Genomic DNA, 17,368 nt, shown 5'->3' on the forward strand with positions numbered 1-17,368 from the left:
CCCGGGGGCTTCTCGGAACAGCCCCGCTCTCCCTTGTGTTTATTGAGCAGCTCTCCACCCTCTGCTCCAGCAGCTCCAGCGGCTCCGGAGGTGATGCTGCTGCATGGAAACCGGAGCCACACACAGCAAACTCGGGGCCTGGGGGAGCTGAATCGCCTCCTGTCACAGGACAGTCCCTGAACACCAAAGGTCAAACCCGTGTGGTTTGGGGCAGTCGGGCTTTATGGGGAGTAAAAGTCCTTAAAATCCGCCCCACCCCGGAGCTGCCCACACCAGGTTCTGCCTTGTTTTTCTGAAAAGCAGGGATAGGTGGGCTGTGTCCTCTCTTCCTCAAGACCCGGTTGGATGGAGCTCGGAGCAGCCTGGGATAGTGGGAGGTGTCCCTGCCATGACAGGGGTGGCACTGGGTGAGCTTTAAGGTCCTTTCCGACTCAAACCACTCCATGATTCTTATTCTCTTCCCCATCTCCTCTTCCCCAACCCTCCTATCTCCCCTTCCCCATCCCTCCTATCTCCTTTCCACACTATCCCTCTCCTCAGTCCAGAGGTATTTCGTGTTTGCATTCATGAAGATGCTCATGACCAGGTCCTCCCATAGCCTTGTTCAGCTGAGGATGAGGAAAAGCTCCCAGAGCTCTGGATTTGCAGGGGACAAGCTGGAATCCAAACCAGCACTTGGGCAAGGCAGCTCCTTGTCACACCTGTGACAAACCAGCTCGGCAAAAGTGTTTGCTGAACTTCTGACATTTTGGGAGAAATTGAAAGCAATTCCTTGGCAGAAACAGGATTCATCGGACAACATCCAGCCACTGACAATAGAGAAGAAACTGTCACAGAATCATGGAATCCTTTAGGTTGGAAAAGGTTTTTAAGATCATCAGTCCAACCATTCCCCCAGCACTGCCAGTGCCACCACCAGCCCATGTCCCCAAGTGCCACATCCACACAGCTTTTAAACCCAATCAGGGATGGCGACTCCACCACTGCCCTGGGCAGCTGTGCCAGGGCTGGACATCCCTTTCAGGGAAGAAATTCTCCCAGTATCCAACCTCAACCTCTCCTGGTGCCACATGTCACTTGTTTTCAGCCAGAAGTGTCCCAAACTGGCCAACCAGCCCTGTGAACTGTGGGCCAAGGCTGCAGAGCCAGGCAGGAGCATCAGGTGGAGACAAACAATTCCACCACGTAAAAGCACTGATCTGATTTGGGATGGATCTGGGTGTGATAAGGAAAATTTAGTTGCAATAAACAGCAGAAGATGATGAAATCATGGAGCCCTGATTTCATCCCGAGACAAACAAAGCTTCCCAAGCTGCACATCTGTGAAAATGCCTGTGATGAGGTGGCACCACCGTGAGCACTTGTGCATTTATGCAGGGGGAAGGTGCAGAGCTGTTGTTGTGATCATGGACACACAAATCCATTTTAAACAGATCCATTTTAAACAGACCCCCTGCTATATAAGGGGGAGCTCCACAGTTTCCTTCACCAGATGAAAGGAGGAAACATTCCTGACCAAGCCACACTTGAGCAACTCACCAGGAGAAATGGCACCAGGTACTTTTTATTTCCGTTTCAAAGGATGGCCAGTGCTGGGTGCATAGGGTGACAGGAGATGATGATGATGGGGTGGTTCTGTGGTGGGCTACACACACTCCTTACCATCCCTAAATTAAAATAGGGCAACTTCTAAATCAATGAAAAAGAAAACCTTTCCCTGCAGTGTGACTTTAAGCCATGAGTTAATCTTCAGCCCAAAGTGGGCAAGGAGAGTGTGGAGAGCTTGAAGAACAAGATCAAGCCACAGTTATAATAGTTATCATCACCATAACTGTCAGCAGGGATAATAAAACTTATATTCCAAGCTTCAGACAGGGATGAGGATGATGTCTAATGCTTCTGTCCAAGTCCTACAGGCTCCAGGGCATTCCTCCTCCAAAGGGTCTTTGAGATGAGCTTTGTGCTCTGTGTGAACGCAGGTGGACACTTGTGTTGGATGTCATGGGCTGAGATCCTTTAGGCTTGACCAAGATCACCAAATCCTACAGGGAACAAAAGCAGCTGGTCATAGCACAGGTGATGCCACCAGCTCTTGTCCCAGTGAGGGCAGGGACAAGGTCTATGGGAAAATATGAGTGTGTCAGGGAAAACCATAGGGATACACCTAAGTTTTCATGGAGCAACCACAATTCCAGCCAGGATGATGCTGCTGGTCACACTGGGAGCAGCTCCAGCCCCAAGGGTCCAGTGAAAGGGTCTCCCTCGATTTTGGGGAGGGCTGAGCTCACCCACAGTGTCCAACAGGGCACTACGGAAGGTGAGCATGGATCCAGCATGGGCAGAACAGGCTGGGAATGAATTCCAGGTGCCACTCCCTCCTCAGCACAGTGCCCAGGGACTCCCAACACCTTCCTCTCCCTTTTGCAGGGTCCTGGCTCTCTCCTCTGGCCATTGCAGTGATCACCTTGGGGCTGCAGTGGCCACAGCCAGCTGCCACCTTCCCGGCCATGCCACTCTCCAGCCTGTTTGCCAACGCTGTGCTGAGGGCTCAGCACCTTCACCTCCTGGCTGCCGAGACCTACAAAGAGTTTGTGAGTGCTGTGGCCTCGGGGCAGCTCCTCCATGTCTGCCTGATGGCTCCAGGACTGTAGAACTTCCCAGAGAATTCCCAGCTGTTGGTGTCTTTGCCAGCTCTCAGGCACGAGAAAGAATCTTGACAGGACAGGGCAGGTCGTGTCCCACCAGCCTGGACGCTGTGTCCTCCTTTTAGCTCTCTGTCCCCTCTGACCTCCTCCTCAGGGTCATTTCTACCCAGTCCAGACCTCCTGCACAGGGGCAGCTGGGACCTGGCACAGATATTTTTCAGGATTTCCCTGTGTTGGTCACTTTTGTCCCTGCGAAGGTCTGAGTGCTTAAACCCACCGAGTGCCTGCTGCGGCAGGGAGTTGGCACAGGCTGGCATGGGCTGTCCCTGTGGCATGGGCTGTCCCTGGGGATCATCTCCTCCATGGGTGAACCCATCCCAGATGTGTTCTGTGTGTTCAGCACCTTGCCCTGGGCAGAGGGAAACCTTCAGGGCAGCTGCTCTGCCAACACACAAACTCCTGCTTCCCAGCTCTCCACCCTGTCCAGAGGCACCTCCTGTCTCCCATTTATTCCTTGCAAAGAGGAACCATGCAGGACAGTTTGGGAATTCTCTGTGCTCTTCTCCACGGACAGCAGACCTGAGTGTATCTGGGATGTCTCCACAGGAACGCAGCTACATCCCAGAGGACCAAAGGCACACCAACAAAAACTCCCAGGTAGCCTATTGCTACTCAGAGACCATCCCTGCTCCCACGGGGAAGGAGGATGCCCAGCAGAAATCGGTGAGTTCTGCCCTGGGGCAGGCACAGAGCTCTTGGCAGAGTCCCCACTGCAGGATCAGAGGGTTTCCATCTGTGAGACCTTCACTACTTCCTCTCTCTTTGCTATTCAAACCCTGCAGACTCTTCTGGCTTGCACTATAAATCAAATTCCCAGCTCAAGGATGAGAACACTGCCCAGGACGTGGGGCTGGGTGGTGCCCTCAGCCTGCAAACTGAAGCTGCAGGAGCAGTGACCCCCTCTGGGTCACTCCAGGCTGTTCCAGAAGGGAGCAGGATGCTCTACCAAACACCTCACCACACAGCTTTGACCCTTTCTTGTCTCAATTTCAGGACATGGAGCTTCTCCGGTTTTCCCTGGTTCTCATCCAGTCCTGGCTGACCCCAGTGCAGTACCTGAGCAAGGTGTTCACCAACAACCTGGTTTTTGGCACCTCAGACAGGGTGTATGAAAAGCTAAAGGACCTGGAAGAAGGGATCCAGACTCTGATGAGGGTAAGACACAGCATGACTGTGGAATAACACAGATGTCCCAGGGCACTTGATCTCAGGGATCCCCAGACCATGAGAAATCTCCCTACCCTCCACCTGCAGCCCAGGAGCATCCTTTGGATCTTGCTTCCCTTTGGACTTTGCTTCCCATTAGGTAATGAGATCAGGACCCCTCAGTGCACAGGTTCCATCACTGGGAAGGGTAAGGACACAGCACAGGTGTTATCAGCACTGCCACAACCCCTTAGGGAGCAGAATCCATCAGCAGTCACAACATTCCAGATCCAAAATCTTTCCAAGACCAGCACCACAGAATTCCCAGTTGCTGAAATACGTTGGACAAACAGCTGCACATTTGTTACATCTCCAGGCAAAGAACTTTGAAATAGGGCAAATTTTGCAAGGTTTGCAACCTCAAAACATTTTATAAACACATTTTTGTGCAGGAAAGGACCTGCTCTGATGTTTCCCTCTTCCATTAATACAACACCCAGGGAGCTGAGAGCTGGAGGGTGATCTCTCCAAGGAAGATCTTGTCACAGAATCACAGAATCCCAGAATTGTTTGAGTGGGAAGGGACCCTAAAGGCCATCCAGTGCCACCTCCATACCACGGGCAGGGACACCTTCCACTATCCCAAGCTGCTCCAAGCCCTGTCCAACCTGGCCTTGGACACTTCCAGGGATCCAGGGGCAGCCACAGCTTCTCTGGGCACCCTGTGCCAGGGCCTGCCCACCCTCACAGGGAGAAATTCCTTCCTAAGACTTCACTTAAATCTCCCCTCTTTTAGTTTAAAACCATTCCCCCTTGTCCTATCCCTATCTGCCGCTGTAGAAAATCACTCTCCATCTTTTTCATAAGCCCCTTTAAAGTCTTCTTAATCTTTGCTTTGCTGTTTTAAATGTAATTGCCCATTATCTGCTAGGACACCCTTCAGTTATGCTTATTCTGTAAATTTATCTGGCAGCATCACCCTGTGCCAGAGCTCTGAGAACTGCAGCTGTGAGAAAATAGTCTGGACCATTATTTACATCTTCTAGCATTTAAATACCTCTGCAAGTCAGGTTTTGTGAGTAAACAGAGACCTTCTGTGCTGGAGTAAGCAGGTAAAAACCAGGATTGCTCCAGATTTTGCTCTCCATTCCACGTGTGTTTGGGCATTGGGAAACCATACACAGAAACGACACAAATATTCCTATTTCACCAACTTATGGCACTTTTTACTTCATCAAAACCACTCTGTTGCTGAGCACAGCAGTAGGGGTAGCTGATTGCAGATGTCCAGGTGGAGATGTGGAGTTGGGTCAGAATTTTGGAAAAGTGTGGGAAAAGAGGATTATTTGTGCAGTTCCCCATCTCCTTGGCTGGAGGGGCTACAGAGACCCTGTGATTTTGCCTTTAAGCCTCCCAGGACACTCCTCCCTCCCTGCAGCCTCACTATGTCACCACCTCCACCTGTGCGTTCGTGCCACACACCCCCAAAACCACGGCTGAAATCCCATTTAACAGGAGGGTTGAACCCCCTGGAGCTCTCCCAGAGCTCGGGGGAGGTTTGGCGCTGGGAGAAGCCCCTGCCCGGCGCCGCCTCTCCCGGAGTGTCCCTTTGTCCCGCAGGAGCTGGAGGAGCGAAGCCCGCGGGTAGCTCAGCTGCTCAAACCGACCTACGAGAAATTCGAGCTGCACCTGCGCGGCGAGGATGCTCTGCTCAAGAACTACGGGCTCTTGTCGTGCTTCAAGAAGGACCTGCACAAGGTGGAGACCTACCTGAAGGTGATGAGGTGCCGGCGCTACGGAGAGGGGAACTGCGCCCTCTGAGCCGCCCTGCTGCCGGGAGAGGAAACCGGAGAATAAAACCCGCTACTGCCGACACGAGTCTGGCTTTTGGGGGCACGGGATGCTCTGGGAGGGGTGAGGTGCCGCCGGGGCAGGGTGGATTTGGGGCTGAAAGTGTTGGATTTAGGGCCGGGGAGGATTTGAGGGTGCATTTGGGCTGGGCAGCAAATTTGGGGCTGGGGAGGGCAGGTTTGGGGCTGACAATTTGGTAGAATTTGGAGCTGAGGGGAATTTGGGGTGGCTTTGGGGCTGGGCAGGGGATTTGGGGCTGGGGGATGAGGATTTGGGTCTGAAGAGGGTGGATTTGGGGCTGGGAGGTTGGATTTGTGGATAGACTTGGGGCTGTGGGGTGGATCTGTGGCAGGGGGGAACAATTGGGGCTGAGGGGGGTGGATTTGTGGCTGTGGAGGGCCTTTGGGGGTAGATCCAGGAGAGGGTGGTAGATTTGGGGCTGTGAAGGTGTATTTGGACCTAGAAGGGTGGATTTGAGGCTCGGGGGGATTTGGGAGTGGATTTGGGGCTGCACAGCAGATTTGGGGCTGGGGTTGGATTTGGGGCTGAGAGGATGAATTGGGGCTTGGATTTAGGGCTGGGGGCAAAGTTGGGACTGAGGGGATTAAATTTTGTGTCTTGGGAGGGATTTGGCGGTAGATTTGGGATTGGGTGGCAGATTTGGGGCTGGGAAGTGGATTTGGGGTCTGAGGAGGGTGGGGTGAATTTGGAAGAAGCCAAGACCAGGGTGGTGTTGGTTGGTGATGCTCAGGAGGAGGGTGCTGAGGCCAGCCTTGGCATGAACCAACCCTGAGCAGAGGATTTTCCTGTCCCCGAGTCTGGGAACACCACAGCTTCCCTGGGGAGGCTCCACTGAGTGCCCAGAGCCCTGAGCAGGTACAGGCACTGCTCAACACCAACCTCATGGCAGAGGGGAAAAGCTGACAGCAAGGGAAGCCCTGGCCTGGCAGGGTCATGGTTTGGGTCGTGCTCCTCTGTTATTAAAGAGGCTGAAATGAGGGCACAGAGAGGTGTCCCCAAATCCCCTTGGCTGTTGTAGTTCATCTCAACTCCATCGCTGCTTGCTCTTGTAGTGTCATTTATCATGACCCCGACATGCTTCTGTTTGTCCCACAGAAATGGAGGGTTTGCTTGGAAGGAGCCAAGTCCAGGGGGGTCTTGGCCCCTCTGGAGCTGCTGGGAGCCAGCTCTGGGCACTGGGAATGGGCACAGCCCTGAGGCTGCCAGAGCTCCAGCAGCGGTTGGACAATGCCCTCAGGCACAGGAGGCACAGCACAGGGTGGGATTGTTGGGGTGTTTGTGCAGGGCTGGGGTTGGACTCAAGGATCTTTGGAGGTTCCTTCCAGCTCAGGACATTCCATGGTTCTGGCTCCTCCTGCAGTTTGCCCGGAGCAGCATCTGCCCACCCGTGTGACACCCTGTTCCCTGGGGTGACACTGAGGCACCTGCTGTCCGTGGGCACAACTGGCCCTTATTGAACAGTAGCAGCAAAACTGGAGCATTTTGGGGGGTGATATAACCATGGGTTTTGTTCACCAGTTGAAAAGGTGGAATTTCTGCTGGTTTGTTGTCTCTCCACATTCCCCCCATGCAGCCCCTGCTCTCCAGCCCCTTCCAAAGCCCCAGAGAGCTTCCAAAGCCTGACTGGTGCTGACCAGAAGGGACGTGAGCGGCAGAGTCAGACAGAAACTTCTGTTCCCCTAGAAGTCATCCCTCACCTCCCTGCTCTCTCACTTCCCCCGTGACAAAGTGTGGGAGGGAATTCAGCGCTCGCTCTCCACAAAGCACTATCCAGCCTGATGGAAAGGGGAACAGACAGGGATTTGGAAGGACTTGCTCGGGATGGGAGCTGTTGGGTGTTCTTCTGGCTCATTGCCTCGTGATGTCAGTCAGTCTTTCCAAGGCAGAAATGTTCCCAAGTGGTTAATTCCAGGGAAGCTGCCCCTTATATGTGACAAAAATATGTGCATGGGGATGAAGCTAAAATATGTTGCAGAGAAAGAAATTTACCCTTGATTTCTGTCCCAGGCCAATGAATTGTCTTTGGAACAGTTTGACCTTGAAGAAAAGATGTTTTGTTTGATCTCAGTTTTAATTATGCCACTGAGTTGTGGCAGCTCTGTCTTCACATCCTTTCCAATAGTTTTGCAGTGTTTTATTAGGGATGAAACTTTAATGTTGTGAGACACCACGTGCGTCACATCCAACGTCTGCTTCTCCTCCAAATATGTAACAGCAACAGAAATGGGCAATAAACCTAAATGCTACTAAAATTAAGCCCCAAAATAAATGGTGGGTTTGGAAAGGAGGTGTTTTCCTGTCAGCTTATTGAGGTCAGCTATATCTGGAACCAGCAGAGCTGCAGGATTATTTAGACAGAGTATCAGATGTGTGCAGCACTTCCAGAACAACAAAGGGATGAGCCCTCCCTGCAGAAGCCCACGTAAAACCCAGAGCTGCTCTGAGAAAGCTGTGGAAGGTGTTTTACCAGCAGGAGTAGCTGTGGGACTCATTTGCAGAGGCACAGGAAAAGTGTTTCTCAAAGGGGAAAAAAAAAAGTCTTGTAATAAATGTGTTGATCCCCAAGAGCCTTGTGAGCCACAGGTGTTGAACCCCAAGCAGTTGGAGCATTAAAATTACATTAAACAAAGGTTCTTTCTTACTTTCAAACATGTTTTTCATTAAATGAAATTAGATTTCTGTAACCTGGTAATGAATGAGCCTTGGAGGCAGCACAAGCAATGGGAAGGGGCACCAAGCTCACCAAATCATGAGAAGTGGGGTCTTATTTGATTACAAACCCCTGCCCAGGTATTATGATTTCTCTTGGGAAAAAAATAAAACAATTGAAAACTGAGAGAGCTCAGGAATGATGTGAGATCCCTCTTGGAATGAGAAAAGCATTTCATGAAAAGAGGAAAGGGGTGATTTGCTACAGGAGAAATCACCTGGCACTGGCTGAGTTTGTTAACTGTGAAGGCAAAAGTAAAGCAAAATCCAGTGTCGGGACACAGAACTGGGAGAACTCCAAGTGGGAAAATGCAGTGTTTCACATGGGAAGAGAGCAACCAGGGGGCCTCTGTGGAAATAAATCCCTGCTGGGGCAAGTTCTGAGGTGGAAATGCTGTTCACATATTCTATTGTCTGATAAATGCATCAAAATATGAAATTATCACCATCCCCAGCAGCAAGACCAGAGAGTGAGGGGGAGATTCTGTCCCTCTGCCCTGCTCTGATGAGACCCCAACTGCAGAGCTGCCTCCAGCCCTGGCATCCCCAGCACAGCAAGGACCTGGAGCTGCTGGAGAGAGTGCAGAGGAGGCCACAGAGATGCTGCCAGGGCTGGAGGCTCTCTGCTCTGGAGCCAGGCTGGGAGAGCTGGGGTGTTCACCTGGAGAGGAGAAGCTCCAGAGAGACCTCAGAGCCCCTGCCAGGGCCTAAAGGGGCTCCAAGAGGGACTTTGGACAAGGGATGGAGGGACTAGACATAGGGAATGGCTTCCTCAGGGTTAGATGAGATACTGGGAAGGAATTCCTCCCTATGAGGGTGGGGAGGCCCTGACAGAGGACTGAGCAGTTGGGGCAAGGCAGGTTCCAGTCATGGTCACAGAATCACAGTCAGTGAGATCAGAAAAGCCCTCCAAGATTGAGTCCAACCTGTGACTAATCCTCATCTTGTCACCAGACCAGAGCACTGAGTGCCACATCCAGTCGTGTCTCAAGCACCTCCTCAGACAGTGACTCCACCGCCTGGGGAGTCTATTCCAATGTTTGATCATCCTCTCTGTGAAGAAATTTGTCCCAATGCCCAACATAAACTCCCCTGGCACAACTTGAGGCTGTTCCCTCTTGTCCTATCCCTGTTCCCTGGGAGCAGAGCACAACCCTGCCCTGCCTGTACCCTCCTGTCAGGGAGCTATGGAGACCCAGAAGGTCCCCCTGAGCCTCCTTTTCTCCAGACTGAACAACTCAGTGAGAGAGAAGAGAAACTGCTTTTACAAATACATCAGCAACACCAGGAGGAACAAGGAGAATCTTCATTTTTACTGAATGCAGGGGGAAACACTGCCACAAGGGATGAGGAAAACCCTGAGGTACTGATGCCTTCTCTGGGTGTCCCAAGCTTGTGGCCACCCACAGCACCCTCTTGTCTTCCCTCAGCAGTGACAGAAAGAAAATAACAGTCAAGGAAAAAGCGTCCAAGGAAACAACAACAACCAATGAAACAGCATCCAAGGAAAGTCTCAGCAGTTCCTATATTAAAAAGCAGATGAAGAATTGTTGGCATCCCAATAATTTCTTCAACCTTCTTGAAAGTGTTCCAGTCACCTGAGTTCTTCACACTATGTCTCTTCCTGGGATGCTTATCTCTGGGATTCATAGGCATTCCTTAAGCTTAGAAGCCATGGTAATTCAGATTTCCTGAACAGGGAACAGCACTGCGAAGGGCCATGGATGGTGTGGGTAGAGGGGCAACACTGGGAAGGGCTCCCTGCCCTTTCCTGTGGCTCCTTGTACTCCTTCTTCCTTCTCCGTTGTGGGTTTCCAATGAACCTGAAAAAACAGAAAGGGAAAATAGGGATGAAAAGAGAAGGCAGCTGGTGATGGAGGCTGTGGGCAGTAGGGCTGTCTGTGCTCTGCCCTGTCTGGGAAGCAGCTGCTGGAGGAGTTGGGAAGAGGCATTTCCAGCACTGCAAACCCATGGAGTCTGCAAGGTGAAAGGGCAGAAAAAAGGCTTTTGGACATCACATCCCCAGAAGTCCCTGCTGCTGGTCCATAAGCAGTGAGCTTTGAGCAGGGAGGGCTGCAGCAGGTGCCAGGAGGGTGTGTCAGCAGAGCCTAAGGAAGATGGGGAGCCCCAGCAGGGGATGGCAATGGCTGGAGTAGCTGGGAATGAGCCCTGGATGTGAAAGGTAACTGCAGAGGATGGGAGTGAGTTCTTCACCAGCCACCGTGGGGAGAGGTGATGAAAAATAGGGCAGAGCCATCAGCAGAGGAGACTGTTCTGGGAACAGAGAGGTATTTGCTTGTGCTCACAGAAGTCTGGGGGCACACCAGAGCCCAAGACACAGATCCCAGCACCAGTGCGGGAAGGGCTAGTTGGGGGAAGATCCCAGCCATGCCCAGCACTCTTGCTCAGGACCCTTTTCTGGAGCTCCCCAAACACGACATGTGTGAAACACAGCTGGGAGAGTCCTCGGCAGTGGCGCCTGCATGGCTCAGGGAGGAGTTGCTCTGCAGAGGAAAGACTCTTGGTGGCACAGCAGTGGCACAGGCAGGGAGTAGTTACCTTCTCAGCCATGATGTCCTGGCCTGGTCAGGTTGGGAATCAACTTCATGAGGCTGGGCGCACCTCTGGGGATGGAGAATGGGAGACTTGAAACATCAGCTTTCCTGTAATATTCTGCCAAACAGGAGAGGCCAAAAGCTCTCCTTGCTGCGTGGCTGAAGGCAGGAGAGCAAAGCAAAGCTGGGGAGAGCCGGGACAGAAGGCAGGACAAGCTTCCCCCAGGCACGCTGACCCCTGCTGAGCTGGGCGCTGGGGATGCTGCCACAAGCTCCAGGCTTGGGAAAACATCTCCTGTGGTACCCAGCACATGCAGGGGCATCCACAGTGGCACCTGGGGCTGGTCACCTGGGCATTCCAGCTACAAGACAGACAGCTGTGTGTCAAGCAAGATATTGGCTTACGTGGCAGATACACCTCAGTATGAGAAAAATGAAGACGAAGAAAGACAGCAATACCACAAATGTGATCACGTACACAACGGCCTCTAGTTTTTGCTGTGAGGAAAGGAAAAAAGGTCAAGGAGGGCAAGAAGATTGCTCCATCCATTCTCCCTTGCCCAAGACACATGTAGCAGTGCCCGGCTCCTCTCCTACCTTTCCTGTGAGTTTCTTGCCCTTTCCCAAGGCCATGTGAACAGACATGTTCTCTTGCAGAGGACATTGGCCCATGCGATCAGAGGCTCCCTGGGTCTCCTCTCTCTCACTGAGCACCTTTAGAAGACGCCTGGTCTTTGAGACCATCCTGGCACAGGCCTGCTTGAGCTGGGGCAGGCTGCAGTCTGTCCTCAAGGCTTGCTCCACGTGGGCCATGAACGTCTGCAGGCCTTTGTCCGGTGCCAACAGGTGTGTGGATTCCAAGTGCTCTCCTGGATCCAGACCAAGATCTGGCACTTTGGGGCTCCCAGGTTTATTGAGGAAATTCGAGCCTTCCTCCTGTTTCTTCCAGTGAGTCTCTGTGGTGTCAGGGACAATCAGGAGTGGCTCACCCAGAGAGGAATGCTCTTCTGCAGCCGTGGGCTTTACCCTGCTGCTCACAGCGGGGCGGCTCTGAGCCAACGGGTCAGAAAGAAAATCCAGGTTCTTGTTTAGACCCTGGTCAGCTCTGGGCTTTCGTTCCACTTTCACAGGTCTCAAAACCTGGTAGAAGAGCTGATTATGTCTAACCCAATCCTTGCTGTCCTCATTCTTGTGCTGTTTTTGAGTCCTCATGTAGTTCTGCCTTGGACCTAGGCCTTCCTCCTCAACACTGTGGTGCCCAAAGACAAAGTCATCATCACTGGGGTTTAACCCACCAACTGGGGGAGGGTATTGGACAAAGCTTTTCAGATTCATGATACTTTTTGCCTTGTGCAGCTTCTTCTTGATCTTGGCCTTCAGGTTATTAACACTTGCTATGCCTTTGTGCCCCAAGAGGTGCTGAGGGGGATATGAATTTGTTCTGGAATTGTCCAGGCTGCTGACATCACCCTCAGTGCTCAGGGTCAGGGCAACCTCAAGCGTTACGCTTCCATCATCTTCAAGTGAAAGCTCCCTGGGCTTGAGGCTCAACACTCTTCTGGTGTTCAGCGTTTTGGGTTGCTCTGAGTCCATTATTTCTCTCTGTGTCTGTGCCAGAAGAGCTGTGTGAGCTGGAGAACACCAAGAGAGCAGATCAGTGGCTCAGCATAAACACAGGCCCAGAGGTTACCCTGAGCAGCAGGAGCTTGGCTCAAGAGCAGAAAAGATGAGAGCAGAATAGGTGATGTGTTGTGGAGAAGAGAAGACCCCTGGAATCCATCCCGTTATCCCCTCAGGGCAGAGCAGAGCTGCTTCTTTCCTGGTGTCTCCCAGGGCTCTGTTTGGATGGGAGAGAAACATCCCAGGGAAATTGGTTTACTGTCAGAGAGTTTCCCCCAGCTCCAGGTGAGCCAGGCTTGGGTTGCTCTGCAGGAGCCAGTGAAGAGCCAGAAACCCCAGAGGAAAGATCAGCACTGCAATGGAGGCACAGACGGGCAGGGGAGAAAAGCCTTGGGTCTGCTTTGCTCTGGGGCCATTGCCAACAGTACCAGCTGGAGCTGTTACACCATGAAAAAATTCCTTAAGGGCCCCAGAGCTCTGGGACTGTGCTATGGGAAAGGAGGGGTTGAGGTGGGGCTGAGGCAGGGAGAGAAATGAGCTTCCTGGGGACCTTGGAAAGCTGACTGGATCTATTTGCAGAAGCCCAGCTTGGCCCTGCTGGTAATAGGATGTTCTTTCCCTTGTGCCCATCTAGAACAGGACAGTGCTTTGTTCCCCCTGCACAGGGCAATGAGGGAAAAATGGGGCTTGGTGTTCACCTGCAGGGCACATTGTGGTCCCTGCCCTCTCTCACTGAGGTGCCCCAGTGAGCTGTTCCTTCTCCAGACAGTATTTGACACACAAGATATGAGTAATCAGCAGGAACTTTTCAACCCAAGGTCTTTTGTCCAAGTCCTGTACTCCAAGGGGAGATCAGAACCCCAAACACAGGGCAGTGTTGCAGCATCTCCCCAGGCCAAAGAGAAGTGGCTGATTTGAGCTCCCCCCAAGTCCCTCCAGACACCAACCACAGTGTGGGGTGCTGCTGTTGCAGAGCTTCTTGCAGAAGAACTGGATGGTCCTGCAGGGGCTCTCGGGCTGGGGATGCTCCTGGCACAGGCAGCAGGCCACAGCCTTGGGCACTTGGCTAAAGACAAGAGGGGATCATTGTAGGAACACCTGGCCACCCAATCCATGTCTCCCAGCCCAACTCAGGGAACACATGCATACCACGAGTGGGGTTTGTGCTTCTCTGTGTGCCACAGCTCTGGGAAACTCCCCTCCCTCCCAGTCCAAAACATCAAGGAGGGGATTTCACCCTGGACAATGGAACTGCTCCCAAAATACCACTTGACACAGACATGCACCCGCCTGGAGCTCAAACTGCCCTTGGAAAAACCTGCAGCAAGTCACTGGAAAGGTGAAATTCTGCCTCTGAGCTGGTGAGTTTGGCAGGTTCCCAGAGGGAAACAGCAACCCTTGAGCTTACTGGGCTTATTCTGGTTTCATGGCACACAGATTTGTTTCCCAAGCACAGCCCTTGTCCCAGCACGCATGGCCTGCTGGCTGCTGGGCCTCAGTCCCACACACTCACAGGGTTTTCAAGTGCTCTGTGGTCTGCAGGAACAGCAGCACTGTCTGCGGCGTCACTTGTGTTGCAGTCAGGTCTCTGCAAGCATTTGAAAGACCTCAGTAAATTCTCTGGTGACATTGCCAGAACTCTACTCTGAGAACAAGCCCAGGGCCCTGATGATTCTGGTGCTGTTGGCAGAGGGATCCACTTGTGCTGAATCAAAGAGAAGCCATTCCAGAGCCCAGCTCCTCTGTGCCTTGCCCTGCTCTAAACCAGGGTGTTGGAATCAGGAGGGCAACCCTGCAGCTCTCGTGTGAGATAGATGCCACCAGAAAGGATTGCTCTGCTTCCAACCCTCCTGCTGCTCTCCCCTGAGGGCAGCTCCAGCCCCTGAAGGAGGCAGGAGGCAGAAGCCTCCAGCTGCAGGCACCAGTGCTCCAGCAGGAGTGCAGTTTATTCCCAGAGCCCTGCAGCCAATCCATGGCCCCAGACCTGGATGATGTATCTGCTCTCATGTCTGGAAGTTGTGTCCCAGTTCCTGGGTTGCTGTGCAGCTGGGGACACACCAGCATTGCCTGGCCTTTGCCTTGCTCTGCCAGGGCCGGGCTATTTGTGCCTCCAGCAGACACAGGCTGGCCAAGAGGGAGATTTGCTCCTGCAGCTCTGCTTTCCTGACAACAGGGCACTCAAGAGAGACACAGATCTCTGCTGATCTGCTCCAAAGGAGTCAATACTTACAGAGAGCTCACTGAGGGCAGCTTGAAGAATGCATCGTCAGCAATGACAGCCAGTGGGTTGTGGCTGAGGATCCTGAGAAACAACAGAGCTCTCTGAGGGCTGAGGGGAAGGATGAGAGCTGGGTGTGCTGGGCAAGTAGGCATGTGGGCCTGGCTGCTTTCAAGGGAGCCTTGGAGGAGATGAGCAGGGCAGGGGAAAGGGCCTTTCCAGCTGCACACTGCTGGTGCTCCCTGGCTGACATCCACAGTCAGAATCAGGACTTTCCAGAGGGCAAATCTGCCCTTGCCCACTGTCGCTGCAGAGACTCACTCTGCTGTGCCTTTAGCCCTGGTGTCACTTACAGCTCCTGGAGAAACTGCATCCCATGCCAGGCCTGGAAAGTTCCACTGCGGATCTGCGTGAGGCCATTCCCAGAGAGGTCTCTGGGGAAAGAGGAGGTCACACAAAGGAATCACACCAGTCCCACAGGAAGAGGGGGTGCAGTGGGATCCCTTTGTAGGAAAGGTGCAAAGGCAAGGTGGAAGAGAGAGGAAACTGCTGCTTTCTCAGTGTTTGTAACCTGCCCAGGAGCAGAAATGAAGGGCACAAGTGCTGACTCTATTTCTGTTCCAGGATGCAGCCAAGCCTGCAAGAATTGGCTGCTCTGATGGGTGTGTGTGGACAACCCCACTGGGGTCTGTCCCCCTGGCATGTCCATTCAGCCATCAGCATTGCCCTCTGCAGCTCAGCTGGGCTCTGAGCAGGGCAGACTTTGGGACAGTTGGGAAAAGAACAGGAGCATTTTCTGACGCAGGAAGGGTGCTCAATGCAAAGACTGCACCAAAAACACCAGAAAGAAACAGAAAGATCACTCACAGAAGCTTCAGGAAAGGCAGTGGCTCAAAAGCACGTTCCTCAATGGACAGGATCTTATTACCAGACAAATCCCTGTTGCAGTTAGAACACAGAGCATCACTTCCATTTGCCCTGTCGCTTTGACTTGCCGCCTCTGCAGCCTGCATCCCAGGAGGGACAAAGGCCACTTGCCCGGGGCTAGGCTGAGCAGCAGGGCCCCAGGGAGGGGCAGGCAGGAGCCCCCTGCGGTGGGCAGGGCAAGGTGCTTACAGGTGCTTCAGCAGGAACAGCCCCTCCAGGGAATGGCTCTTCACTGCCTGCAGCTCATTACCCTTGAGCAGTCTGCAAGGAGACACAGGGACATTGGGACAGTGGCCACTGGCCAGCAGCAAATGGGATTGTCATGGGAAAATCTCCTGCAGCAGCTTGACTGAAGCATCTCTTTGTGGCCCTGCAGGCATTGTCCACACCCCTGGCTGGAGCAGGCACTTGCTCCTGGCCAGCTGAAGCTGACCACAGCCTGATCCCTGGGCAAACAGACACAGGGATAGTGTCCTGGTCTGCAAGGGATACAGCTTATGGCATTTTTTGCCATCCTGGGAAGCCCTGGTGATTCACACCCCTCCTTCCTAGGTCGCCCAGCTTTGAATGCCAATGGAAACGTGGAGCTGGGGCTGCTACTCCAACCCCAGACCAAAGGATGGAAAATACCCAAACTCCTGACATTTGAAATGCTGCAGGGCACTTACAAGGTCTCAGCCCATGGGTAGTCCTTCCAGGCTTCTTCTCCAATCGTAGCAATGAAGTTGTCAGTGAAATCTCTGTAGTGAAATAACAGATACTGTTCCCCATCAGAAAGACCTCTTCTCCTGCCCATTTGCCTGCTGAGCTGGGAGTGTGCTTTGCCTGGACAAGGCCCAGCGTGCCCAGCCTGGCTTCACCCTCATGCTGAGCTCAGGCACCCAAACTCCCCCTTTCTCCTGCCAGGGAGTCCCCAAGGTGTGCTGTGTGGGGTCTGCAGCAATAGGGAACTGAGGTGGGGAGCTGCAGGGTCTGTGGGTGGTTGGTACTCACAGGACGGTGAGGGCCCGGCGGCGGCTGGCCGGGGGCACAGTGGCCAGGTCAGTGTGGTGGCAGTCCAGCTGCCCCTGGCCTGGGCAGCGGCAGGGCTCTGGGCAGAGCTCCTTGGCCTCTCCTGGGGACGAGGCCACTGCCAGCAGCAGGGCCAGCAGGAGCAGAGCGCGCATGAGACATGCCACCAGGGCCATGGCGAGGCAGGACTGGCTGCAGTCACGTGGGACACACACCTGAGGTGCTGCTGTAGCACTGCCTGTGTCACAGTGGGGCTGCCTAGGTCACTGTGGTCCTTGTCATGTCACCATACTGGCGCTCCTGTCACCATGGCGGTGGCTGACATCAGAGCTCACAGCACAACCAGAATTCACATGATGCTGTCATCAAATTACCATGTCATGGGGTCATAAAACTGTGGAACCATAGAATGGATTGGCTTCGGAGGGGCCTTAAGGATGGGCCATTTCCAGTCCCCTGCCATGGGCATTGACACCTTCCACTAACCCAAGTGTCCCCAGGCCCTGTCCAACCTGGCCTTGGACACTTCCAGAGATGGGACAGACACAGCTTCTCTGGGCATCCCAGGCCAGGGCCTCCCCACCCTCACAGGGAGTAAATTCTCC

General features: G+C 53.3%; 3 protein-coding genes across 6 annotated transcripts in view; 1 reads left to right on the plus strand and 2 right to left on the minus strand.

The window, feature by feature from the left end:
- The window catches only part of LOC146426391 (alpha-2-macroglobulin-like protein 1), a 155,571-nt gene that overhangs the window by 106,943 nt on the left and 31,260 nt on the right, over positions 1-17,368 (minus strand). The gene's annotated exons all lie outside the window — the stretch shown is intronic.
- LOC146426397 (somatotropin) lies at positions 37-5,724 on the plus strand. Of its 2 annotated transcripts, none has more exons than XM_085039870.1 (5): positions 37-407; positions 2,428-2,591; positions 3,252-3,368; positions 3,699-3,860; positions 5,472-5,724. In XM_085039870.1, the coding sequence occupies exons 1-5, from the start codon at positions 389-391 to the stop codon at positions 5,670-5,672; spliced, it is 663 nt and encodes a 220-aa protein (XP_084895996.1). In that variant the 5' UTR covers positions 37-388; the 3' UTR covers positions 5,673-5,724. The 2 variants fall into 2 exon arrangements, with proteins under 2 accessions (XP_084895996.1, XP_084895997.1); XM_085039871.1 differs by lacking the exon at positions 37-407 and adding an exon at positions 1,430-1,557.
- On the minus strand, positions 9,720-17,153 carry LOC146426398 (leucine-rich repeat-containing protein 37A3-like). Of its 3 annotated transcripts, XM_085083294.1 has the most exons (12): positions 16,746-17,153; positions 16,421-16,492; positions 15,942-16,013; positions 15,693-15,764; positions 15,179-15,259; positions 14,838-14,909; positions 14,121-14,195; positions 13,555-13,938; positions 11,585-12,618; positions 11,393-11,485; positions 10,992-11,056; positions 9,720-10,255 (listed from the first exon to the last, which is right to left on the minus strand). In XM_085083294.1, exons 1-8 carry the CDS (start codon positions 16,937-16,939, stop codon positions 13,905-13,907), a joined length of 672 nt encoding a protein of 223 aa, XP_084939420.1. In that variant the 5' UTR covers positions 16,940-17,153; the 3' UTR covers positions 9,720-10,255; positions 10,992-11,056; positions 11,393-11,485; positions 11,585-12,618; positions 13,555-13,904. The 3 variants fall into 3 exon arrangements, with proteins under 3 accessions (XP_084939420.1, XP_084939418.1, XP_084939419.1); XM_085083292.1 differs by lacking the exons at positions 14,121-14,195; positions 14,838-14,909; positions 15,179-15,259; ... (2 more) ...; positions 16,421-16,492; positions 16,746-17,153 and having other exon boundaries at positions 13,555-14,117; XM_085083293.1 differs by lacking the exons at positions 13,555-13,938; positions 14,121-14,195; positions 14,838-14,909; ... (3 more) ...; positions 16,421-16,492; positions 16,746-17,153 and having other exon boundaries at positions 11,585-12,978.

This window comes from Lichenostomus cassidix, chromosome 27 (assembly GCF_008360975.1).
Source record: "Lichenostomus cassidix isolate B80296 chromosome 27, HeHo_3.0, whole genome shotgun sequence".
NCBI lineage: Eukaryota > Metazoa > Chordata > Aves > Passeriformes > Meliphagidae > Lichenostomus > Lichenostomus cassidix.

Bases quoted from the DNA above. Each gene is read 5' to 3' on its own strand.
- LOC146426398 (XM_085083292.1), bottom strand. From the start codon at position 12,580: ATGGACTCAGAGCAACCCAAAACGCTGAACACCAGAAGAGTGTTGAGC. The intron at 11,486-11,584 runs GTAGGAGAGGAG...CTTTCCTCACAG, and splicing joins GCAAGAAACTCACAGGAAAG to CAAAAACTAGAGGCCGTTGT. The intron at 10,256-10,991 runs GTAACTACTCCC...CTGTTTTTTCAG, and splicing joins AGGACATCATGGCTGAGAAG to GTTCATTGGAAACCCACAAC.
- LOC146426397 (XM_085039870.1), top strand. The intron at 3,369-3,698 runs GTGAGTTCTGCC...TCTCAATTTCAG, and splicing joins AGGATGCCCAGCAGAAATCG to GACATGGAGCTTCTCCGGTT. The intron at 3,861-5,471 runs GTAAGACACAGC...TTTGTCCCGCAG, and splicing joins GGATCCAGACTCTGATGAGG to GAGCTGGAGGAGCGAAGCCC.